This window comes from Mobula birostris, chromosome 8 (assembly GCF_030028105.1).
Source record: "Mobula birostris isolate sMobBir1 chromosome 8, sMobBir1.hap1, whole genome shotgun sequence".
Taxonomy (NCBI): Eukaryota; Metazoa; Chordata; class Chondrichthyes; order Myliobatiformes; family Myliobatidae; genus Mobula; species Mobula birostris.
Window position 1 is genome coordinate 91,707,784 of NC_092377.1, and position 26,538 is coordinate 91,734,321.

At 44.1% G+C, this 26,538-nt stretch overlaps 1 protein-coding gene across 8 annotated transcripts in view; it reads right to left on the bottom strand.

Annotated features, from left to right (window-relative positions):
• The window catches only part of lrp11 (low density lipoprotein receptor-related protein 11), a 72,954-nt gene that overhangs the window by 39,987 nt on the left and 6,429 nt on the right, over nt 1-26,538 (bottom strand). For 7 of the 8 annotated variants that reach the window (XR_011886876.1, XR_011886875.1, XR_011886874.1 and 4 more), the window contains exons 2-6: nt 25,751-25,908; nt 15,111-15,252; nt 8,212-8,337; nt 7,898-8,095; nt 3,348-3,518 (exon numbers count right to left, since the gene is read on the bottom strand). Coding sequence is in view for 3 of the 8 variants with exons in the window: in XM_072265655.1 (XP_072121756.1) it covers nt 3,348-3,518; nt 7,898-8,095; nt 8,212-8,337; nt 15,111-15,252; nt 25,751-25,908 (795 nt within the window). In the remaining 5 variants the exon portion in view is untranslated. The remainder of the gene's footprint in view (nt 1-3,347; nt 3,519-7,897; nt 8,096-8,211; nt 8,338-15,110; nt 15,253-25,750; nt 25,909-26,538) is intronic. The other variant, XM_072265657.1, reaches the window with a different exon arrangement.

The following is a 26,538-nucleotide window of genomic DNA, read 5'->3' on the forward strand; positions in this document are numbered from 1 at the left end:
CATCGTCCGGCAGATGTTAAAGGACCTCAGTCTCCTCAGGAAATAGAGACGGCTCTGACCCTTCTTGTAGACAGCCTCAATATTCTTTGACCAGTCCAGTTTATTGTCAATTCATATCCCCAGGTATTTGTAATCCTCCACCGTGTCCACACTGACCCTCTGGATGGAAACAGGGGTCACCAGTACTTTAGCTCTCCTCAGGTCTACCACCAGCTCCTTAGTCTTTTTCACATTAAGCTGCAAATAATTCTGCTCACACCATGTGACAAGACTCTCTGCAGTAGTTGAAGTCCAAGGTGTAAATGGTGAAGAGAAAGGGAGACAAGTCAGTCCCCTGTGGAGCCCCAGTGCTGCTGGTCACTCTGTCGGACACACAGTGTTGCAAGCACACGTACTGTGGTCTGCCAGTCAGGTAATCAAGAATCCATGACACCAGGAAAGCATCCACCTGCATCGCTGTCAGCTTCTCCCCTAGCAGAGCAGGGCGGATGGTGTTGAACGCACTGGAGAAGTCAAAAAACATGACCTTCACAGTGCTCGCTGGCGTGTCCAGGTGGGCGTAAACACGGTTCAGCAGGTAGACGATGGCATCCTCAACTCCTAGTCGGGGCTGGTAGGCGAACTGGAGGGGATCTAAGTGTGGCCTGACCATAGGCCGGAGCAGCTCCAGAACAAGTCTCTCCAGAGTCTTCATGATGTGGGAGGTCAATGCCACCAGTCTGTAGTCATTCAGGCCGCTGGGGCGCGGTGTCTTCGGCACAGGGATGAGGCAGGACATCTTCCACAGTACAGGAACCCTCCGGAGCCTCAGGCTCAGGTTGAATACATACTCCACATAGCTGAGGGGCACAGGCTTTGAGCACTCTGGTACTGACACCATCCGGTCCTGCAGCCTTGCTTGGGTTGAGACATTTCAGCTGTCTTCTCACCTGTTCAGCTGTGAAACCACCGTGGTGGTTTCGTGTGGGGAAGGGGTATAGTCATGAGAGCAGGGTGGGGGACTGTGAGGAGGGGTAGGAGGGGAGAGTGGAATATGTGTTGGTTGGGGGCCGACAACAGATGGCTTATGTGGGGGATGGGCAGGGGCCACAATGTCAAATCTGTTAAAGAACAGGTTAAAATCATTGGCCCTGTCTACACTGCCTTCAGCTCCTCTGTTGCTAGTTTGCCGGAACCCAGTGATGGTCCTCATCCCCCTCCAGACCTCTCTCATGTTGTTCTGCTGGAGTTTCCACTAAGCTTCCTCCTGTACCTGTCTTTAGCCTCCCTGATCCTGGCTTTCAGGTCCCTCTGTAATGCCCTCAGCTCCTCCCTATTTCCATCTCTAAACACCCTCTTTTTAGCGTTCAGGATGTCCTTAATGTCCTTTGTCACCCATGGCTTGTTATTTGAATAACAAAGGACAGTTCTTGTCAGAACATTGCAGTCCACACAGAAGTTGATGTAATCAGTGATGCACTCTGTGAGCCCATCAATATCCTCTCCATGTGGCTCACAGAGTGCCTGCCAGTCTGTCAGCTCAAAACAACCCTGGAGCGCCTCATAAGCCTCCTCCGACCATTTTCTCACTGTCCTCGAGGTTGCAGGTTTACTCTTCACCAGAGGCACGTAGCAGGGTTTTAGATGCACCAGGTTGTGATCTGACCTTCCCAGTGGGGGGAGGGGAAAGGAGCTGTATGCATCCTTAATGTTAGCATACATCAAATCCAGAGTCCTCTCCCCTCTGGTTGTACAGCTCACATACTGCGTGAAGTTGGGCAGTGTTCTAGCCATGGTAACCTGGTTGAAGTCACCCGAGATGGTAATGAGGGCACTCGGGTGCTGGGTTTATAGTCTGGCTATGACGATGTAAATGATGTTGCACGCCGACGTCGGGTTGGCAGAGGGAAGGATGTACACAACAACCACAATTGTATGCGAGATTACCCTTGGCAAATAATATGGCCGGAGTCTAACAGCAAAAAGTTCAATATCTGGGCTACAGACACGTTCCTTGATCGTAATATGCCCAGGATTGCACCATCTGTTATTTACCAGAACCGCCAGCCCCCCACCTTTACGCTTACCGCTTTCAGTGCAATTCCGGTCAGCTCGAACGGAATTGCAGCCCTCTATGGAAATGCTTTGATCGGGTATGTCCTTGTGCAGCCACGTCTCAGTAAAGCACATGACACTGCTCTCCCGAAATGTTCTCTGACTCCTGACAAGCGCCGTCAGTTCGTCCATTTTATTCCCCAGCGATCTCACATTTCCCATGATGAGAGAGGGGAGACACAGCTTATAACTTCTCTTCTCCATATGCCTCTGTTGTCTCGACCCGGTCCTCTTCCCTCGCCTTTTTATCCCCCTCTGCATCCTCTGTGTGCTTTCCTCCAGATTTCAGCTGGGATGGTCATCCTCTGCTACCAGGAAGATCCCAGTTCCTGATGACTAGTCTGACCACTGGACTCGGATTTCCAAGGTCAATAGAGTGGAACTGCCCCAGTGCAACAGCTTTTCAACTTTAAAAACTCCCCTGCACAGATCTCCTATCATTGTTGGATATGACGGCCAACAATCCAGACTGAAGTCAAAAATTCATCTTAGTGCACTAGGGAACCATTTAATAGTCTTATTACAGCAGGACAGAAGCTGTCTTGAACCCAGTGTGTGGTGGGGTTCGGCCTTCTGCCCAATAACGAGAGAATGTCTGGGGTGGGTGAGGCCTTCGACTATGCTGGGTGCTTTACAGAGTCAGTGAGAAGTATAGACAGAATCCATGGAGGGGAGACTAGTTTCCATGATGTGCTGAGCTGTGTCCACAATTCTGCAGTCTTTTGCAGTCACATTGAAAGTAATTGCCACACCAAACCATCATGTATCCAGATAGAATGCTTTCGATGGCACATCAATAGAAATTGGAAAGGTCAACGGGGACATGTCAAATTTCTTTAGCCTCCAAAGGCGGCTGAAGGGTGACCTTATACAGGGGTATACAATCATAAAAGGCCTATATAAAGTGAATAGTCACAGCCTTCTTCCTAGGACAGCTGAATTCGAAACTACAGGGCAGGATTGAAGGCGAGAGGGGAAAGATTGAAAAGGGACCCGAAGGGCAATTTTTCACACAGTGTGATAGGTATATGAAGCATACACTCAAAGGAAGTGGTAGAGATAGGTACAATTATGGTATTTAAAAGACATTTTGTACAGGCACATGGCTAGGAAAGGATTAGAGAGAGACAGACCAAATCAGGCAAATCAGACTAGCTCAGTTAAGCAATTTGGTCAGCACGGACTAGTGCCAAAGGGGCTATTTCTGTGCTGTACAACTGATGACTCTAATACAAATTGAGGGGAATGTTTACCTTGTGTTCCTAAACATTGTGTCTTACAGTCCAGCTCCTGCAGAAAGTTATTCTGATTGCCCTTGCACCCACCGTAGGTGAAATGTTTGCAGGTTCCTGAGGTGCTATCAAAATACCAGCGTGGAAAATTGCCTTCACAGGGTCCCATAGTAGGAGAAGCCAAGCAATAGTCTGCCAACAGAAATAAACAGCTAGCTTTTTATGCAGCACATTTCATCATCATTATGTGCCATGTTGTATAACATGAAGGATTATGGTCCCATGAAAAATTTGCCAAGAATGATCATGGCACCATGACCATGATTGTTCTTGGCAAATTTTTCTACTAAAGTGGTTTGCCATTGCCTTTTTCTGGGCAGTGTCTTTACATGACAGGTGACCTCAGCCATTATCAATACTCTTCAGAGATTAACTGCCTGGCATCAGTGGTTGCATAACCAAGCCTTGTGTTACGTACCAGCTGCTAAATGACCATCCACCACCTGCTCACAAGACTAAATGTGACCCGGATTGATGGGGGGGGGGGAGAGAGGAAGCAAGGAGGGGGCTAAGCAGGTGCTGTACCTTGTATAAGGGTGACCTGCAGGCTAGCGGAGGAAAGAAGTACCCTACACTTCCTTTACTAGAGGTGTATCTCCGCTCCGTCACCCATGCAACACACTTAAAGTCCATACCTGTTGCTCCATGTCAGTTTTTGTCTCATCGCATTTGTATGAAACACCTTAGTACATTTTGAGCAGCACATTTAAAGTTCATAAAGTATATTAAGGTGTTTCATGGGAACATGATGAGGCAATAACAACATGCAGCCATAAGTAATAATAGGATAAATTTGGACAAAGTTTATGAAGCATTTTAAAGGGGGTGAGGGGTTTAGGGAGAGTTGTAGAGCAGTTGAATGCATGATTGCCAATGGAGAGGACAAAGAAAACTGGAGGAGTAGAAGTGAAGGAATGATGGGATGTACATCTGGAAGACTGACAGATCAGGGGCAGAGAGAGGGCCTCATGATTTTAACTGTCTAGAGTAATCAGAGGTCAACCTCTCGCCCCCCTTAAAATGCTTCATAAATTCTTTTCTTTATCCAAATTAACTCTATTACTACTTATGGCTCCATGTTGTTATTCCCTCATCATGTTTCTAGGCAGCACCTTAATACATTTTATGAACTTTAAATGTGCTGCTCATTAAGGTGTTTCATACAAACGCAATGAGACAAAAACTGACATGGAGCCATAGGGTATGAACTTTAAGTGAAAAGGGAATAGAAGTGGCAGAGCTTGGCGGCCAAGTTTAAATGTGAAAAATGAGCATTGCTGTTTACCAGCGATGAGTTCAGCAGGCAGAAACAATAGGCCTACCAAGGCATGGAAGCTGCACACAAGGCAAAGGATAACATAATGTCCAGATATGGATAGACATCAGATAAGAAAGGCCTTTAGACAGCATAGCTTCCCTATGCATACCAAAGGTCTGGAGCAAGATAAGTGATCAAAAACACACACACCAACTAAGGGACAATTTCTTTACTAACTTCAAAGTATAAGCAGTTGTTAGCTTGTAGTTTCTATTAACTTTCAACACCTGCATTGTGAATGGTAATTGACCTGCAAGTAAGGAATTCAAATATACACAATTTACTAAATGGTCAACTATCTGTTCAGACTTCAGAATAGTGTGGGTGACAGGAGCCATGTTGTTCTCCTGTGCACAAGTACAATAAAATATGATTGAAGGATGAGTGCGAGTTTTCAGAGTCAGTTAATTGGCAATAACAAGAGCAGTTTGGTTTTTAGGTAGTAGAATTGACCATAAGATATAGAAGCAGAATTAGCCATTTGGCCCATGGAGTCTGCTCCACCATTTCATTATGGCTGATCGAATTTTCCCTCTCAGCCCCAATCTCCTGCTTTCTCCCCGTGTCGCTTCATGCCCAGACCAATCAAGAATCTATCAACCTCTGCCTTAAATCTACATAAAGACTTGGCCTCCACAACTGCCTGTGACAAAGAATTCCACAGATTTATCACTCACTGGCTAAAGAAATTCCTCATCGCCATTTTAAAAGGACACCCCTTTACCCTGAGGCTGCGTCCTCTAGTTTTATACTCTTCCATCACAGGAAAAATCTTCTCCATTTTCATTCTATCAAGGCTTTCACTTATCAATAGGTTTCAATGAGATCACCCCTCATTTTTCTGAATTCTAGTGAATACAGGCTCAGGGCCATCAAATGCTCTTCATATTCTGGAATCATTTTCATGAACCTCCTTTGAATCCCCTCCAGTTTCAAAGATAAGGGGCCTCTTTCTTCTGCCCGTCTCCCTTCCTGAAGAGTAGAGGAACATTTGCAATTCTCTAGTCTTCCAGAACCATTCCAGGATCTAGTTATTCTTGAAAGATCATTACTAATGCCTCCATAATCACTTAAGACACCTCTTTCAGAACCCTGGGTTTACACCATTTGGTCTTATCCACCTTCAGACTTTTCAGTCTCCCAAGAACGTTCTCTCTAGTAATGGTAACTTCACACACTGCATAACCCCTGGCACCTGGAACTTCCACCATACTGCTGATGTCTTCCACAGTGGAGACTGATGCAAACTACTTATTCAGTTTGTCTGCCATTTCCTTGTCCCCCATTACTACCTCTCATTACTATCATTTTCAGCGGTCCAGTATCCACTTTCATCATTCTTTTACACTTTGTATCTGAAGAAACTTTTGATATCCTCTAATACTACTGGCTAGCTTACTTTTGTATTCAGTCTTTACCACCCTAATGACTTGTTTTAGTTGCCTTCTGTTGGTGTTTAAAACTTCCCCATCCCATAACTTACCACTAATTTATGCTGTATTTTATACCCTCTCTTTGGCTTTTATGTTGGCTTTGACTTTTCTTGTTAGCTACGGTTCTGTCATCTTGCCTTTAGAATATTTCTTCCTCTTTGGGATATATCTATCCTATGCCTTCTGAATTGCTTGTAGAAATAGTAGCCATTGCTGCTCTGCTGTCATCCTGCCAGTGTTCTTTTCCCAATCAATTCTGGCAACTCCTCTCTCATGCCTCTGTAATTCCCTTTAGCATCTGACTTTAGCTTCTCCTTCTCAACGTTCAGGGTGAATTCAATCATATTATGATTATTATCATCTATAGTTTACAAATGCGAAACAAAAAAATCATCTAGTGAGTGGCAGTTATGTGGGCAAAATCACTTCTTTAATGAGAGAGGTCAGAGGAGAATGGCCAGACTAGTTCAAGCTGACAGGAACTCAACCACGTGTTACTACAGTGGTGTGCAAAAAAAACATCTCTGAATGCACAACGCATCAAACATTGAAGTGGATGGGCTACAGCAGCAGACGATCATGGACAAACACTCAGTGTAGATGTTAGCAGCTGAGGCTCTAGCACCAGTTGCTGTGATGTCCCTCTGGTGAAAGTCACTGGCCTCAAACCCAAAACTCACTGATTTATACTCAACTGCCAGGTAGCTACAGGCTAATAAGCCTTTCATCAGTGGATAAAATTACTGGAGAAAGTTTTAAGGAATAAATTGACCAGGGAACGCCTACATGAGATTGTGCATAGGAAATCCTATCAATAACTTGATTGTGTTTTCTGAGGTGGTGATTGGGAAGCCTTTACAGCAGATGTTGTCTGTATGAACATTACTACAGTACTTGACAAGATCCTGCATAGTAGGTTGGCCATGGGCACGTGGCATCTAAGGCAAGCTGGTAAAATTGGCTTGGTTATAGGAGGCAGACATTAATGAATGTAGAACATAAATCAGAAAACAATACATTTACTTCTGAGGTTCTTTATTTTGCACAGAAATTAAGTAGCTTCCCATAATGTGCAAATACATATAAAAGAATGAAGGGAATGGGAAGAAGATAGAATATAAAAGAGTACTGCACAGGAACAGGTCCTTCAGCCCACAACCATGCGCCACAGCAATAACATTAGTAATCAAGTGACCAACTAAACTAATCCCTTCTGCCTATACAATGTCCATATCCTTCTATTTTCCTCACAGTCAAGTGCCTACCTAAATGTCTCTTAAAAATTCCTAATGTATCTGCCTTGATCACCACCCGAGGCAGCACATTCCAGGCACCCACCACTCTCTTTTCTCAAACCTGCCTTTCACACCTGATGTAAGTAACATTTTCTGAGAAGCTGAGTGGCCTCTCTCTGTGTCCTGTGATGCTACACACATTGTTGCTCTAAGTGTTCTCCCCAAATTAAAATTAGAGAACGTAAGTTAAGGATAATGGGATTACCCTGGGGTGGTGGTAGAGGCAGATACATTAGGGATTTTTAACAGGTGTTTATTAGATAGGCACACAAAGAGCTGGGTCACCTGACAGTGTTTAAGTGCAAAATGAGCACCTGATTAGCTCAGGCACAGAATGTTCTGGACCTAGGCTGGGGCGATGGAATTAATACAGGAAGCTGTCCAATGGTTGGCATGAATTACTGGGGTTGAATGGCCTGTTCTCATGCTGTGATTCTAAGATTCTGATTGCTTTTATACTCCTACCTGGAAGCCGGCCAGCGCTGGGTTTGCCTCTCCCTTCTGCTTGGGATGACTGTGTCATTTCAGACTCGAGATGCCCCATTGGCTTTTGGCTTTTGATGGAATCCTTCTGTAAGCTGTCCCCAAAGGGCCATGCAGTACCATCTTGCTCTGAGACAGCAGCAAGGGTTGTATGGGTCACTATCTTACGACCTATATTAACTTTGGAATCAAAAATAAAACAGTTGTTAAATTAATAACTGTTTGCTCTTTTTGCGCTCCAGTTAATGAATGCAAGGTAAAAGAACCTTGATTTTCGTGCCAGGGGTTGTACTTACAGTCATGGCAGAAGGTTTCATCAGATTTGTCAGGGCACTGGGCAATCCCATCACAAGCCAAAGTGATATCGATGCAACAGCCATCATCACAGATGAACTGGTATCGTGAGCAAACTCCTGTACAGTCTGCAAAGAGAACGGTGTATCTATCAGCAGACCCAACAGCATCTTAATATGTAGTACATGTAAAACACAGAACAGTACAACATAGGTTGGCTAAAGGGCCTGTATGATATCCATACCAATCATGATGCCAATCCAACCTCACCCTATCTGTCTGCACATGGTTCATACCCCTCCATTCACTGCATGCGTGTGTCTAAATCCCATTTAATTATCACTATTTGCTTTCACTATTTCAGCTGGCAGAGCGTTCAAGGCACCTAATTCTCTGTGGGAAAATCTTGCCTAGTAAATCTCTTTAAAATTTTCCTCCTTTAGCCTTACAAGGTGCAGGTTCTAGTATTTGACATTTCCACATATCCACTTAAATGTCAAAGAGGCTCTTTAGCCCATTTCTACCTCTCAAACTTCTCTGATGTCTCCACTCAGCCTCCAATGCTCTGGAGAAACCAATCCAGGTTTATCCAAATTCTTCTTATAGCTAAGACATTCTAATCCAAGCAGCATTCTGTCAAAACTCTCCTGCACCTTTTCAAAGTCTCAAAGTCATTCTGGTCATGCAAACAGAATTGCACACCGTACTCGAAATGTGACCTAAACAATGTTTCAGACAACTGTAATATGCCTTTCTGAACTTACCACTGAATATTGTGAAGGAAAGCATGCCATTTAGAAACATAGAAAACCTACAAAATACAGGCCCTTCAGCCCACAAAGTTGTGCCGAACATGTGTCTACCTTCGAAATTACTAGGGTTACCCATAGCCCTCTATTTCTCTTAGCTCCATGTACCTATCCAGGAGTCTCTTAAAAGACCCTATCATATCCGCCTCCACACCACCGTTGCCAGTAGCCCATTCCATGCGCTCACCAATCTTTGCATAAAAAACTTAACCCTGATATCTTCTCTGTACCTACTCCCAAGCACCTTAAACCTGTGCCCTCTTGTGGCAGCCATTTCAGCCCTGGGAAAAAGCCTCTGACTATCCACACAATCAATGCCTCTCATCATCTTACACACCTCTATCAGGTCACCTCTCATCCTCCGTCGCTCCAAGGAGAAAAGGCTGAGTTCACTCAATCTATTCTCATAAGGCATGCTCCCCAATCCAGGCAACATCCTTGTAAATCTCCTCTGCACCCTTTCTATGGTTTCCACATCCTTCCTGTAGTGAGGTGACCAGAACTGAGCACAGTACTCCAAGTGGGGTCTGGCCGGGGTCCTATATAACTGCAACATTACCTCTCGGCTCCTAAATTCAATTCCACGATTGATGAAGGCCAATACACCGTATGCCTTCTTAACCACAGAGCCAATCTGCGCAGCTGCTTTGAGCGTCCTATGGACTTGGATCCCAAGATCCCTCTGATCCTCCACACTGCCAAGAGTCTTACCATTAATACTATATTCTGCCATCATATTTGACCTACCAAAATGAACCACCTCACACTTATTTGGGTTGAACTCCATCTGCCACTTCTCAGCCCAGTTTTGCTTCCTATCTATGTCCCGCTGTAACCTCTGACAGCCCTCCACACTATCCACAACACCCACAAACTTTGTGTCATCAGCAAATTTACTAACCCATTCCTCCAATTCCTCATCCACGTTATTTATAAAAATCACGAAGAGAAGGGGTCCCAGAACAGATCCCTGAGGCACATCACTGGTGACTGACCTCCATGCAGAATATGACCCGTCTACAACCACTGTTTGCCTTCTGTGGGCAAGCCAGTTCTGGATTCACAAAGCAATGTCCCCTTGAATCCCATGCGTCCTTACTTTCTCAAAAAGCCTTGCATGGGGTACCTTAATCATATGCCTTGCTGAAATCAATATACACTACATCTACTGCTCTTCCTTCATCAATGTGTTTAGTCACATCCTCAAAAATTTCAATCAGGCTTGTAAGGCATGACCTGCCCTTGACAAAGCCATGCTGACTATTCCTAATCATATTATACCTCTCCAAATGTTCATACATAAATCCTGCCTCTCAGGATCTTCTCCATCAACTTACCAACCACTGAAGTAAGACCCACTGGCCTATAATTTCCTGAGCTATCTCTACTCCCTTTCTTGAATAAGGGAACAACATCTGCAGCCCTCCAATCCTCCAGAACCTCTCCCGTCCCCATTGATGATGGAAAGATCATTGGCAGAGGATCAGCAATCTCCAGAACGAGGGGTCACAGTTTGAGGATAAAGGGGAAGCCTTTTAGGACCGAGATTAGGAAAAACTTCTTCACACAGAGAGTGGTGAATCTGTGGAATTCTCTGCCACAGGAAACAGTTGAGGCCAGTTCATTGGCTATATTTAAGAGGGAGTTAGATATGGCCCTTGTGGCTACGGGGATCAGAGGGTATGGAGGGAAGGCTGGGGCGGGGTTCTGAGTTGGATGATCAGCCATGGTCATAATAAATGGCGGTGCAGGCTCGAAGGGCCGAATGGCCTACTCCTGCACCTATTTTCTATGTTTCTATGTTTCCTCCTTCGCCTCCCACAGTAGCGCAGGGTACATCTCATCCGGTCCCAGTGGCTTGTCCAACCTGATGCTTTCCAAAAGCTCCAGCACATCCTCTTTCTTAATATCTACATGCTCAAGCTTTTCAGTCCGCTGCAAGTCATCACTACAATTGCCGAGATCCTTTTCATAGTGAATACTTTGTACACCACGGTTCCTGTCCTTTACCATAACTCCACACAAATATCCCCTGAATATTTGCCACATTTCTTCTGTACCTTTCACTGAGAACATCTGTTCCTAATTTAAGCTTCCAAGTTCCTGACTGATAGCCTCATAATCCTCCTTACTCTAATTAAACGCTTTTCTAACTTGTCTGTTCCTTCCCCTTCCAATGCTATTGTAAAGGAGATAGAATTATGATCACTATCTCTAAAATGCTCTCCCACTGAGAGATCTGACACCTGACCAGGTTCATTTTCCAATACCAGATCAAGTACAGCCGCTCTTCTTGTAGGCTTATCAACATATAGTGTCAAGAAACCTTCCTGAACACACCTAACAAACTCCACCCCATCTAAACCCCTCGCTCCAGGGAGATGCCAACTGTTATTTCGGAAATTAAAATCTCCCACCATGACAACTCTGTTATTATTACACCTTTCCAGGACCTGTTTCCCTATCTGTTCCTTGATATCCCTGTTACTATTGGACGGCCTATAAAAAACACCCAGTAGAGTTATTGACCCCTTCCTGTTCCTAACCTCCACCCACAGAGACTCCGTAGACAATCCCTCCATGACGTCCACTTTTTCTGCAGCTGTGACACTATCTCTGATCAACAGTGCCATGCCCCCACCTCTTTTGCCTCCCTCCCTGTCCTTTCTGAAACATCTAAAACCCGGCACTTGAAGTAACCATTCCTGTCCCTGAGCTATCCAAGTCTCTGTAATAGCCATCACATCATAGCTCCAAGTACTGATCCACGCTCTTAGCTCATCCGCTTTGTTCACAATACTCCTTGCGTTAAAATAGACACACCTTAAACCGTCAGTCTGAACGCGTCCCTTCTCTATCACCTGCCTATCCTTCTTCTCGCACCGTCTCCAAGCTTTCTCTATTTGTGAGCCAACAGCCTCTTCCCCAGTCTCTTCAGTTCGGTTCCAATCCCCCAACAATTCTAGTTTAAACTCTCCCCAGTAGCCTTAGCAAACCTCCCCGCCAGGATATTGGTCCCCCTGTGATTCAAGTGCAACTCGTCCTTTTCATACAGGTCACACTTGCCCCAAAAGAGGTCCCAATGATCCAGACATCTGAATCCCTGCCCCCACTCCAATCCCTCAGCCATGCATTTATCCTCCACATTATTCTATTCCTATTCTCACTGTCACGTGGCACAGGCAGTAATCCGGAGATTACTACCTTTGCGTTCCTGTTTCTCAACTTCCTTCCTAACTCCCTGTTGTCTGTTTTCAGGACCTCTTCCCTTTTCCTACCTATGTTGTTGCTACCAATATGTACCATGACCTCTGGCTGTTCTCCCTCCCACTGCAGGATATCGTGGACGCAATCTGAAACATTCCATTTGCCTTTTGAACCAACCTACCTACTTGTGTTGCCACTTTCAGGGATATGGACTTAACCCCAAGTAAACTGGGGCACTTCCGCCCTGCATCTGCCAAAAGCGAAACTTCCCCATAGCCAAACGTTTTAAATTTTAATACCCATTCCTGTTCCAACACGTCAGTCCATGGCCTCCTCTTGTGCCAAGATGAGGCCACCCTCAGGGTGGAGGAGCAACACCTTATATTTAGTCTGAGTAGCCTCCAACCTGATGGCAAGAATATTGATTTCTCATTCAGGTAAAAATAAATTTCCCTCCCTCCACCCTGATCTCCTACCTCTTCTCACCTACCTGTCACCTTCTCCTGGATCCCCACCTCCCTCCCTTTCTCCTATGGTCCATTCTCTTCTCCTATCAGATTCCTTTCTCTCCACCCTTTACTTTTCCTACTCACATGGCTTTACCTATCATTTTCTAGCTATCCTCCTTCTACTCACCCCTCATTTTTATTCTGGCATCTTCCTCCTTCTTTTCCAGTCCCGATGAAGGGTCTCAGCCTGAAATGTAAACTGTTTATTTCTTTCCATTGATGTTGCCTAACCTGCTGAACCCCAAGATTTTGTGTTTGCTGCTTTGGATTTACAGCATCTGCAGAATTCCTCGTATTTTATGCCTTGTGTAATATTCCATTTGTGACGTCATGTCAGCACTCAAAAAAATTTTGGATTTTGGAATTTCAGGTAAGGGGTATTAGCTGTAGTGCTGTGATGTATAAAAACTGGGCTCATTTTAAGATGCAGCACATAAGTAGCTCCTACGTGAAAGCCTGCTAAACTTTGAGTGGCTGTGTAATTGTTATCTATGGTACTGCTATCAGATCATCACCAAGGTCATCACTTCGATGTACAAGATGATGAGAGGCATTGTTCGTGTGGATAGTCAGAGGTTTTTTCCCAGGCCTGAAATGGCTAACACAAGAGGGCACAGTTTTAAGGTGCTTGGAAGTAGGTACAGAGGGGATGTCAGAGGTAAGTTTATTTTACGCAGAGAGTGGTGAGTGCGTGGAATAGGCTGCTGGTGATGGTGGTGGAGGCTGATACAATAGAGCAATAGAGTCTTTTAAGAGATTCCTGTATAGGTACATGGAGATTAGAAAAATAGAGGACAATGGGTAACCTTAGGTAATTTCTAAAGTAAGTACATGTTCGGCACAGCATTGTGGGCCAAAGGGCCTGTATTGTGCTGTAGGTTTTCTATGTTTCTGTATCTAATACAGTCAGACTGGAGCTGAGCTAAGGGGGTGGATGGTGGAGAACAGTAACAATGAGAGCAGAAACCTGTTGGGTTAAACTCAGCCTAACACAAAGATGAACGGGGGGGTGTACGAATGACGGGCAGAGAGAAAGCAAATAAAAGCATGTGAGAGCTAGAGGGAGAGTGATTACTTGTGAAAGTGAGGAGTGACAGGTTTTAGTGTGAAGAGGGTGCTGCAGTGTGAAAGAGTGAGCATGATGTGATGTGTATAAAGACATAGCTGTTTCTGAGGATGTGTGAGAGTGTGACATAAACATGTCAGAGCTGCATGAGAGTCCGTTTGAGACACTTGCACAACAATGCAGCATAGAAACAGGCCCTTCAGCCCGCAAAGTGTGCACCAACTATCATGCACTCATTTTGTACACTGATCCTACCCTAACCTACCTTATTCTCCCCATATTACCAGCAAATGCCCCCCAGGTTCTTCGAGGGAGTGGGATAGAGCCCTACTTAAATCCTTTGGGGTGGGGCAGGGGTGTTTAACGAGGGGGAAACAAATCTGGCATGTTACAAGACCTAACACCACACATTTTGCTTTCTCTGACTTATTATAAAGTTGCCAGAGAAGTTATCTGATTGACTGGATTATTTTTTTTGTTATCACCTTGATATATTTATCCCCCAAATGGTACCCACTTAATTCTTCTCCTCAGGTTACTCTTTAATTCCCGATAATCTCCTGATGCAGCCTCCTCTATATTGGTGAGACGAGTTGTAAACTGGGGACTGCTTTGTTGAGCTCTTCTGCTCCATTCACCAAAAGCAGAACTTCCCGGTGGTCAAACAGTTTAATTCTGATTCCCATTCCCATTCTGACATGTCAGTCCATGGCCTCCTCTTGTGCCAAGATAAGGCTACCGTCAGGATGGAGAAGCAACATCTGGGAAGCTTCCAACTTGATGGCCTGAATATCGATTTCTCATTCAGGTAAAAAAAAATCTCTCCCCCGCTCCCTTCTTCTATTCCCCACTCTGGCCTCTTACCTCTTCTCATCTGCCGTTCACCTCCTCTGGATCCTCACCTCCTTCCCTTTCTCCCGTGGTCCACTGTCCTCTCCTCTCATATTCCTTCCTCTCCAGCCCTTTACTTTTCCCACCCACCTGGCTTCACCTATCACCTTCCAGCTATCCTCCTTCCCCTCCCTCCACCTTTTTATTCTGATGTCTTCCCCCTTCCTTTCCAGTCCTGGAGAAGGGTCTTGGCCTGAAACACCAAGTTATGGAAACTATTCCTTACCATAGATACTGCATGACCTGTTAAGCATTTTGTGTGTGTTGTTTTGGATGTCCAGCATCTGCAGACTTTCTCATGTTTATAATCCAGTGCTGATTTGTGATTATAACTAGGGAAAGGTGATAATGTCTTCAGTGGAAGGGGACGATGCATCACCCAAGAAACAATGCCTGCATTTTCCATTGGGTCAACTGACCTGTTGTTTGCTGCTTTGGTGGCATCACAGTCACAGTGACGTTGTCGGTACTCCTTTGTCCAATGGAGTCAGTGACTGACAACTGAATCATGTACACTCCCTCTCGTAAGCCACTCATCTTCAATGTTCCAGGTTGCGGAGACTGAAACCCAAAAAGAACATACAGTCACAAGATTAGAAGGCTGCTATCAAACCAGGATACACTTCACCAATGAATCTGTGGGGTTGGGGTTGTCCACTGCATCCGGAGCTCCCGATGCAGCTTCCTCTATATTGGTGAGACACATTACAGATTGGGGAAACTGCTTTATTGAGCACCTTCGCTCCATCTGCAAAAAGCAGGATTTTCTGATGGCCAACCATTTTAATTCCAATCCCCATTCCCATTCCAACACGTCAGTCCATTGGCTCCTCTCCTGCCATGATGAGGCCACTCTCAGGTTGCAGGAGCAATCCTTTGTATTCCATCTGTGTAATCTCCAACCTTATGGCATGAACATTGATTTCTCCAACTTCTAGTATTTTTTCCCACTGCCCCTTCCCTCTTCAATTCCGCACTCCGGCCCCAATTTTACCTCTCTTCTCCTCACTTGCCTATCGCTCCCCTGGTACCCCTCCTCCTTCCTTTGCTCCATGATTCAATCCCCTCTATCAGATTCCTTCTTCTCTGGTCCTTTACCTTTCCCGCCTATCACCCCCCATCTTCTTACTTCATTCATTCTCCCTCTTCCACCTACCTGGCTTCACCTATCATTTTCTAGCTTGTACTCCTTCCCTTCCTCTGACCCTCCTGTTCTGGCTTCTTTCCCTTTCCTTTCGAATCCTGACGAAGGGTCTCGGCCTGAAACATCAGCTGTCTATTCATTTCCATTGATGCTGCCTGACCTGTTAAAGTTTCTCCAGCATTTCGTGTGTGTGATGCTCTAAATTTCCAGCATTTGCAGTATCCCTTGTGTTTGTGCTTTTAAATCTCCAAGATTATGCAGCAGTTTAATACTGTTCTGGTACTGGGGCAGGACACAGAGTATAGAATGTACCATCTCTCCACTTGTCCCAACACCTAGTCCAGATAGAGTCTTGACCTGATACGTAAATGTCCAGTTCCCTGATCAGGTACTACCTGACCTGTTGAGCCTGCTCAGCATTTTGTTTATAGCTCCGGATTCCAGCAAAGCAGCCTCCTGTGTCTCCAGAGTCACAGCATGGTCAGCACTCCTCTCAGCATTATGTCCCAGTTTTCCCACACAGCTTCAATTTACCAACATTCCCTGCATTCTTTTTATGTAAAAGCTCCAATGCCTCTTGGGAATATTCATTTCCATTGATGCTGCCTATCCTGCTGAGTTTCTCCAGCATTTTGTGTGTGTTGCCCTGTGCTAAAATTATTCCATGTCTCTCCTCATGGGTATCGAAGATAGCTCAAGTAAATTTCAAAGAATTCCACCTAACCTTCATCTATCACCTCCAAGAAGAATTAGCATGTTCATTTACATTATTTCCCTGTGTGCAGATTAGCTGGTTCATTCCAGGATCTTCAGGCTCACAATCTAATGCAATAATGGTGCAGGAATAAAGTTCTTGACAGGAATAATTTCCGTTAACTTTATTCTTGAAATCAATAGTGAGCTCCAAACAGGATGAAATTTGTGTCTAAAGTTTATTACAGGAAGTCTTGCAGATTGTTGGATCGTGTATGAATAGTCTTTTACAGCAACAATTTCCATTTGTAATGGTGCCTTTTCTGTATCAAAAACACTGCAACTCAAAGAAGATTTTAAATACTGGCAATGAACCTCCTAACAAACATGAGGGAAATATTTAGTTTGGGGTAGATTTAAAGAACAACTTAAATAGCAAAGTAAGGTACATAGGCACAGGGAGCAACATCTAGAGCTGAGAGCCATGAGAGCTGTGCATGGAGAAATAAGTACATTTAGACCATAAGATAGGAGCAGAATTAGGCTACTTGGCCCAGTGAGTCTGCTCCGTCATTCAATCATGGCTGATCTTTTTTTCCTCTCCTCAGCCCCACTCCCCGGCCTTCTCCCCGTAACATAGAAACATAGAAAATAGGTGCAGGAGTAGGCCATTCGGCCCTTTGAGCCTGCACCGCCATTTATTATGATCATGGCTGATCATCCAACTCAGAACCCCGCCCCAGCCTTCCCTCCATACCCCCTGATCCCCGTAGCCACAAGGGCCATATCTAACTCCCTCTTAAATATAGCCAATGAACTGGCCTCAACTGTTTCCTGTGGCAGAGAATTCCACAGATTCACCACTCCCTGTATGAAGAAGTTTTTCCTAATCTCGGTCCTAAAAGGCTTCCCCTTCATCCTCCAACTGTGACCTCTCGTTCTGGACTTCCCCAACATCGGGAACAAACTTCCTGCATCTAGCCTGTCCAATCCCTTTAGGATCTTATATGTTTCAATCAGATCCCCCCCTCAATCTTCTAAATTCCAATGAGTACGAGCCCAGTTCATCCAGTCTTTCTTCATATGAAAGTTCTGCCATCCCAGGAATCAATCTGGTGAACCTTCTTTGTACTCCCTCTATGGCAAGGATGTCTTTCCTCAGATTAGGGGACCAAAACTGCACACAATACTCCAGGTGTGGTCTCACCAAGGCCTTGTACAACTGCAGTAGTACCTCCCTGCTCCTGTACTCGAATCCTCTCGCTATAAATGCCAGCATACCATTCGCCTTTTTCACCGCCTGCTGTACCTGCATGCCCACTTTCAATGACTGGTGTATAATGACACCCAGGTCTCGTTGCACCTCCCCTTTTCCTAATCGGCCACCATTCAGATAATAATCTGTTTTCCTATTTTTGCCACCAAAGTGGATAACTTCACATTTATCCACATTAAATTGCATCTGCCATGAATTTGCCCACTCACCCAACCTATCCAAGTCACCCTGCATCCTCTTAGCATCCTCCTCACAGCTAACACTGCCACCCAGCTTCGTGTCATCCGCAAACTTGGAGATGCTGCATTTAGTTCCCTCATCCAAGTCATTAATATATATTGTAAACAACTGGGGTCCCAGCACTGAGCCTTGCGGTACCCCACTAGTCACTGCCTGCCATTCTGAAAAGGTCCCGTTTATTCCCACTCTTTGCTTCCTGTCTGCTAACCAATTCTCCATCCACATCAATACCTTACCCCCAATACCGTGTGCTTTAAGTTTACACACTAATCTCCTGTGTGGGACCTTGTCGAAAGCCTTTTGAAAATCCAAATATACCACATCCACTGGTTCTCCCCTATCCACTCTGCTAGTTACATCCTCAAAAAATTCTATGAGATTCGTCAGACATGATTTTCCTTTCACAAATCCATGCTGACTTTGTCCGATCATTTCACCGCTTTCCAAATGTGCTGTTATCACATCTTTGATAACTGACTCCAGCAGTTTCCCCACCACCGACGTTAGGCTAACTGGTCTATAATTTCCCGGTTTCTCTCTCTCTCCTTTTTTAAAAAGTGGGGTTACATTAGCCACCCTCCAATCCTCAGGAACTAGTCCAGAATCTAACGAGTTTTGAAAAATTAACCTTTGATGCCGTGTCCAATCAAGAACCTACCAAGCTCTGCCTTAAATACACCCAACAACCTGGCCTCCACAGCTGCTTGCAGTTACAAATTCCACAAATTCATCACCCTCTGGCTAAAAATTTCTCCACATCTCCGCTTTAAATGGATGCCCTCTATCCTCTTGTCCTTGACTCTCCCGCCATGGGAAACATCCTTTCCACATCTGCTCATTCTAGGCCTTTCAACATTCAAAAGGTTTCACTGAGATCTCCCCTCATCCTTTTAAATTCCAGCGAATACAGACCCAGAGCTATCAAACATTCCTCATATGATAACCCTTTCATTCCTGGAACCATCCCTGTGAACCTGCTCTGAACCCTCTCCAATGCCAGCACATTTTTAGATGAGGAGCCCAAAACTGTTCACAATACTCAAGATGAGGCCTCACCAGTGCCTTATAAAGCTTCAGCAACACATCCCTGCTCCTGTATTCTAGACCTCTTGAAATGAATGCTAACATTTCATTTGCCTTCCTCACCACTGACTCTAGCTGCAAGTTAACCCTTAGCATTTCAGATTTTTGGATTTTCTCCCCGTTTAGAAAATAGTCTGCAAATTTATTTGTACTACAAAGTTCCATGACCATGCATTTTCCAATACTGTATTTCATTTGCCACTTTATTGCCCATTCTTCTAATCTGTCTAAGTCCTTCTTCAGCCTACCTGTTTCCTCAACACTACTTGCCCCTCCACCAGTCTTTGTATCATCAGAAAACTTGGCAACAAAGCCATCTATTTCATCATCTAAATTATTGATATATAGCATAAAAAGCAGTCCTAACACCGAACCCTGCGGCACACCACTAGTCACTGGTGGCCAGCCAGAAAAGGATCCTTTTATTCCCACTCGCTGCCTCCTCCTGATCAGCAAATGCTCCAACCATGGCAATAACTTTCCTGCAATACCATGGGCTCTTAACGTGGTAAGCAGCCTCATGTGTGGCACCTTGCCAAAAGCCTTCTGAAAGTTCAAATATACAACATCCACTGCATCCCCTTTATATACCCTACTTGCTATCTCCTCAAAGAATTCCAACAGGTTCATCAGGCAAGATTCCCCCTTAAGGAAACCATGCTCACTTTGTCCTATCTTGTCCTGTGTCATCAAGTACTCCATAACCTCATCCTTAACAAGTGACTCCAACATTTTCCCAACCACTGAGGTCAGGCTAACTGGTCTATAATTTCCTTTCTGCTGCCTTCCTCCTTTCTTAAAGAGTGGAATGACATTTGCAATTTTCCAGTCCTCTGGCACCATAACAGAGTCTACTGATTTTTGAAGGATCATTACTAATGCCTCCACAATCTCTACCGCTACCTCTTTCAGAACCCTAGGGTGCAATTTATCCAATTAGGTGACTTATGTACCCTTGGGTCTTTCAGCTTTTTGAGCACCTTTAGGGATGAAAGGACACAACAATTGGAAGAGAGGAGATATATTGGTTTATAGGGCTGGGGGAAATTACAGGAATACGGAGGAGTGAAACAATATGAGTGATGTGCAAACAGAGATGAAGAAAACTTTAAAGTCAAGGTGTTGCTTACCCAAGAGTTAATAGAGACCAGCAAATCCAAGAGTAAAAAGGCCTTGCTGTAAACTAGAACATTGCTGAGTTTTGGACAAATTTTTTCACTAATATTTTTTAATGACAAATTAAATTTTTTAAGAGATACTTTATCTATTATCTTGTCAAGTGTTTATATGTAATGGCATCTCTTTTAAGCCCAGTTTTCTGTAAATAATCTTGTATGCAGCTCAAGGAATGGATTCTAAGCTTGTAGGTATTACACCATTAACACAGGAACAGAATTAGGCCTGTTGGGCCAATGAGTCATTTCCAGCATTCCATTGTGGCTGATTTATTGTTCCTCTCAATCCCATTCTCCATCCTTCTCCCTGTACCTTTGATGTCCTGACAAACCACAAACCTATCCACCTCTTCCATCTTATCTCTAACAAGAAAAAATCTGCAGATGCTGGAAACCTGAGCAACACACACAAAATGCTGGACAGCATCTAGGGAAAAAAGTACAGTTGACGTTTCAGCCCGAAACATCGACGTTCTCTTTTTCCATAGATGCTGCCTGGCCTGCTGAGTTCCTCCAGCATTTTGTGTGTGTTGCTCATTCTTGTCTCTGTACTAAATGGACGCCTCTCTATTCTAAGGTTGTGCCCTCTGCTTCTGCAAACTCCCTGAGTCCTCAACACAACCTGCCCACCACCTATTTTTGTATCATCTGAAAATCTGGCAGCAAAAATCTGCCATTAATTTCGTCATCAAAATTTTGACATATAACGTGAAAAAAGCAGTGCCAATACCAACCTCTGTGGAGCACCACCACTTGTCACAGGCAACTAACCAGACTAGGCCCCCCTTATTCCAACTCTTTGTCTCTTGCCAAGCAGTCAATCTTCTATCCATGCTAGTATCTTTCCTTAATACCATGGGTTATGGGCTGAGTGCAGGTCGGTGGGACTAGGTGAGAATAAGAGTTCAGCATGGACTAGAAGGGCCGAGATGGCCTGTTTCCATGCTGTAATTGTTATACGGTTATATGGCTCTTATCTTGTTACTGCAGCCTCATTTGAGTAGCTTGTCAAAGGCCTTCTGAAAATCCAAGTAAACATCTTACTGACACTCCTTTGTCTATCCTGCCTGTTATTTCCTCAAAGAATTCCAACAGGTTCCAATCAGACCAGATTTTCCCTAAAGGTAACCATGCTGACTTTGAACTATTTTATCAGGTTCCTCCAAGTACCCCAAAACTTCGTCTTTAATAATGGAGTCCTACATCTTCCCAGCCGCTGAAGTCAGGCTAACTGGCATACAATTTCCTTTCTTCTGCCTCCCTTCTTAAAGAGTGGAGTGACATTTGCAATATTTCAGTCCTCCAGAACCATTCCAGAATCTAGCGATTCTTCAAAGATCATTACTAATGCTGCCACAATCTCTTCAGCTACCTCTTTCACAACCCTAGGGTGTAATCCAGCTGGTCCAGATGATTTATCTACCTTCAGACCTTTGATCTTCCCAAGCATCTTCTCTTTAGTAATAGCAACTGCCCTCACCTCTGCCCCCTGACACACTCGGATTTCTGGCATACTACTATTGTCTTCAACAGTAAAGTCTGTTGCAAAATATTTATTAAGTTCGCCTGCCATTTCTTTATCCCCTATTACTACCTCTCCAGGGTCATTTTCCAGTAGTCCAATATCCACCATTGCCTCTCTTTTACTCTTTATATGTATGAAAAAACTTCTGGTATCCTCTATTGGTTAGCTTATCTTCACATTCATCTTTTCTCTCCTGATGCTTTTTTGTATTCCCACTACATCTACGAGGCAAATCCCAGGCCCAGTGACCATTAAGAATGGTAACATACACTTAGTGGCTACTTATTTAGGTACCTTCTGTACATAGTAAAGTGGCCATTGAGTGTATGTTCATGGCCTTCTGTTGCTGTAACCCATCTACCTCAAGGTTCGACCTGTTGGTGCTCAGAGACGCTCTTGTGCACATCACAGGTTTGGGAGGTCATGTGAAAGACAACTTGGCTTTTGTTTCACACAGTTAACATGCCTATGAACGTTTGGAGAGAATGGTCTGTCAATAAAGTAAACTACTCCTGTCCTAGATGTATATAGTTTCCTGAATGTGTTGGAGCTACAGTTGGACAAGAACAAGTACCTTTGGCTCCGTAAATGGTGAAAAGGTTCCAGAGTGTCAACAGGTAAGTTATTCATCATAAAACATTTAAGTCCCTGAGAGGCTTATAAAGCCACAATTTTCAAAATGATGATCCACTTAAGTTTCTGGTTAATGTTTATCCTAAGAACGTTGATGGTGATAGATCTGAACATAGTAACACCATTTAATTTCAAGGGAAAGTAGTTGTTACTTGCTGCTTGCTAGTCCCTGCCTGATTGCTTTCCAGGGTTGTTAACATACCAGCAAGGCTGTTTCACTAGCGGAATGCCTGAAAGTAGAAGTGAACACTTTACCATGAATGTCCAAGACAGGAAGTATTAATAAAACAGAGGAGACGGTTCAGCCTCAGTTGCAGCCTTGAGGAACCCCTGCTACAAGAATGATTGAAAACCAGCACCCACAGCCACCTTTCGTAGCACAAAGTAGGCTGAGAGTGTTTGGCTAGGTTGGAATGGTGTGTGAGTGTATGAAATTCCCACACAGCTGCAGCCATGGTCCAGTAGTTTGGGAGAGGATAGACGGGTGTTTGTGGCATTTAAGCTAATGTATGGGTTGTCAACCATGCAGACTGTAGATGGAGTATGAAGGTGGTGCTTCATGGTTGCAAATGGAAAGGGAATCAAATCAACAGTGGAAGCATGGAAGTTTAACCACAACTGAAGCAACACCACTGTTACTAAAGATGCAAATTGGTTAAGAGACTAAGTATTGAGAGTAGCTTTTGTAATCTCATGGCTCCTAATCCTTCTACAGGGGCACCACTGAGAGCATCCTGACTGGCTTTATCACCACCTGGTATGGGAACTGCACCAACTCTGATCGCTGGGCACTGTAGAGAATAGTATGGACAGCCCAGCAGACCTGTGAATGTGAATTTCCCTCCATTGAGGACATTTACAGCAGGTGCAGAAAGAAGGCCTGGAAGATCAACGGGGATATGACTCACCCCAACCATAATCTATGTCAACTGCTTCCATCTGGCAAATGATACCACAGCATTGAAACCGGGACCAATAGGCTAGGGACAGCCAATTGGACTTATAAATTCACATGTCTGTACATTGTGACAGTCATTATGCAAATATTTTTACTCCTTCACATTGTGGGAAAGATGTAAGATTTAAATAAAGTCAAATTCAAATTCTAAAGGGATAAATATTAGGGCAATTCACCAGCCTACTTTTGAATAGTGTCATGGGATCTTTAATGTTCATCTGAAATAGAAGGCTCCTTGGTTTCACGCCAAAACCCAAATAACAGTAGCTCTAACCTTGCAGCACTCCTTGAATATTTGAATGTCACCCTAGAATTTCTTTTCTGGTGAACGATGTGGAACTTGAACCCAGGACATTCTTACTCAGTTGTGAGTGCCACATAATTGCCAGAAAAGACAACAGGTAAAACAGACAAATTCTACTTCATTTTACACATTATGGTGAATAGGTTTCCCCTTTAATATTGTTTTATTATTTACTATTACTTTCATCAGACCGCAACACGTGCTAAACCAGGTTTGCATTTCAGATTTTATTCTGATAATCTTACCTTTCAGTGCACATTTTATTTAATGATTAAACAATTCTGCTGAAGTTGGCAAAATGCTTTCTCAACAGTTTTGTAATCACTAACAGTTCAGAGGACAGTCATGAAGAACCGTTCAAGGATTTTCTGAAAATAGCATACAACCAAGATATGGACTCAGTGGCCACTTTATTAGGTACACCTGCTTGTTAATGCAAATATCTGATCAGCCAATCATGTGGCAGCAACTCAATGGATAAGAGCATAAAGAGGTTCAGTTGTTGTTCAGACCACACATCAGAATGGGGTAGAATATGATCTACACACATAAAAGTTGCCGGTGAACGCAGCAGGCCAGGCAGCATCTCTAGGAAGAGGTGCAATCGACGTTTCAGGCCGAGACCCTTCGTCAAGGGTCCTTATATTCATATTGTATCACTAACATGGTCCAGCTAAGTACAAGTCAATGTGATCAGCATAGGGGCATTGGAGAATGATGGTAATGTTGATAAATTGGAGCTCAGTTGAAAGCTGGAACATAATGCTGAGAGGAGCACTAACCACAGCTGTGATGAATAGACTGTTGAGGCAGAGGAGGCTGCTGTGCCGGAATCTGGAGCTAAAGGCAAAGTGCTGACCTGGCACAGCAGGTCAGGCAGCATCTGATTAAGGAAATGAACAGTTACATGTCAAGTCAAGATGTTGGGACAGGTGCAGAGATGGTACATTCTTTACCCTGTCCTAATATCAGAGCAGTATCAAACTGCTGGATAACCTTTATTGAGATTTAAGAGCACAAGAGATTCGGCAGATGCAGGAAATCCAAAGCAACACACAAAGTGCTGGAGGAACTCAGCAGATCAGGGAGCATCTATGAAGGGGAATAAGGAGTAGACATTTCAGGCTGAGACCCTTTGTCAAGACTGGAAAGGAACGGGGTGGGGGGAGGGGAAGGAGCACAAGCTAGAAGCTGATAGGTGAAGCCAGGTGTGTGGGGATGGGTGTGAAGTAAAAAGCAAGGAGGTGATAGGTGGAAAAGATGAAAGGCTGGCAAAAAAGGAATCTGATAGGAGGGGAGAGTGGCCCATGGAAAAAGGGAATGAGGAAGGGATCAGGGGAGGGTGATATGCAGGTAAGAAAAGAAGGGGGAAGGGTGAGGGTTGTTGAAAAGTCAACAAAGTGACTATATGTGTTTGTCTGACGAAGCGGTACAGGAGTGTTGGCTACGATCAGGTGAGATGGATAGATGAAGCCATTACAAGAGAGGTACCCGAGAAACAAATGAGGTACACCAATTTAGAAACTGTCATTGCCTCACATAGAGTTTCAGCTATAAATGTGCTCTATCTCAGTTTGGCCTTTAAATTGGGCAGTTTTAGTTTCACGTATTTAATTTATTTAGAAAAAAGAAAAATCTTTACTCGTCAACAATTGCAAAGGAGCATATTATAGTTTAAATGCACATTGCAGGATATCAGCAGGTTATTGATTGAACCTACTGTTTCACATCGGCTTTATTTGACTTTCATATTCATTTCTGAAGTGTTACAGTGATAAACAACTGGGAGCAGTTAGAGTACATACAATTGCAAAGCCATGTTCATGTCCAGTGCAGGTTTGTCTCTCTGAAGCAAAGGACACTGTTACCATACAGGCATACAGCAGTATTCACAACCAATAAAAGTCTCAGTTAGGACTTACAGATTTCAATCATTTGAATCTCTCCTCAAAGATTTGTGTGGGATTGGAAATAAAGGCGATATGGCTGGGGAAAACAAAATGAATTCCTTCTTAAGAAGTAAAATACCTTCATATTGACCAATGGATCGCCTTGCAATAAGGTCCACTCATAACGGACAATCCCCCGATCGTCAGAACTGCCTCTGCCATCCAGCAGGACCCAGTCAGTGGGAAGAAGCAAGTTCACATCTTGTCCCGCATCACAGTGAGGGGCTTCATCATCCCCTAGAGAAAAAGAGAAAGATAAAGAAATCACCTCTCCCAGAAAATAAATCAGTTGCTGATTTGGACGAGGACTGCACTAAAAGGGGTGGATTGTGAAGGTCTCTGAAAACAAGAGGGATCAGCCATGATTCAGTTTGAAGCATTCACAGTCTAAGTCACATTTGGAGATGAAAGCATGCTCTGAGTCAATGCTCTGGTGCAGCACTGAGGGAGTGCTGTACCTATGGGAGCTGATACTTTGCTAATGAATTGTTAAAACAAAGTTCTTCAAAGATTACATAGCACAATTTCAAAGAATATCAGGGGATATTGTGTCCTTAGTGTCCAAGACAATACTTATTCCTCAACCAATATGACTAAAAACATTATCTCATTGCTATTATTGGACTATACTCTTGGCAAATTAGCTGTTGTTTCCCTATATTAAATGTGACTGTACATTTTTTTGATTGTGAAGTGCTTTGATCATGGCAGGTAGAGAGGGGTAGGCCAGATAATCCCAAAGCCTACTACTACAGTAGAAACCAGGCTGATCCTCTGCCTCGAGATCTTTTGCTGATGATGGTTAGGACTGTGAGTAGGAAGAAGGGTGCAAAAGGGTTTCAAAGGGATATAAACAAATTACAGGAG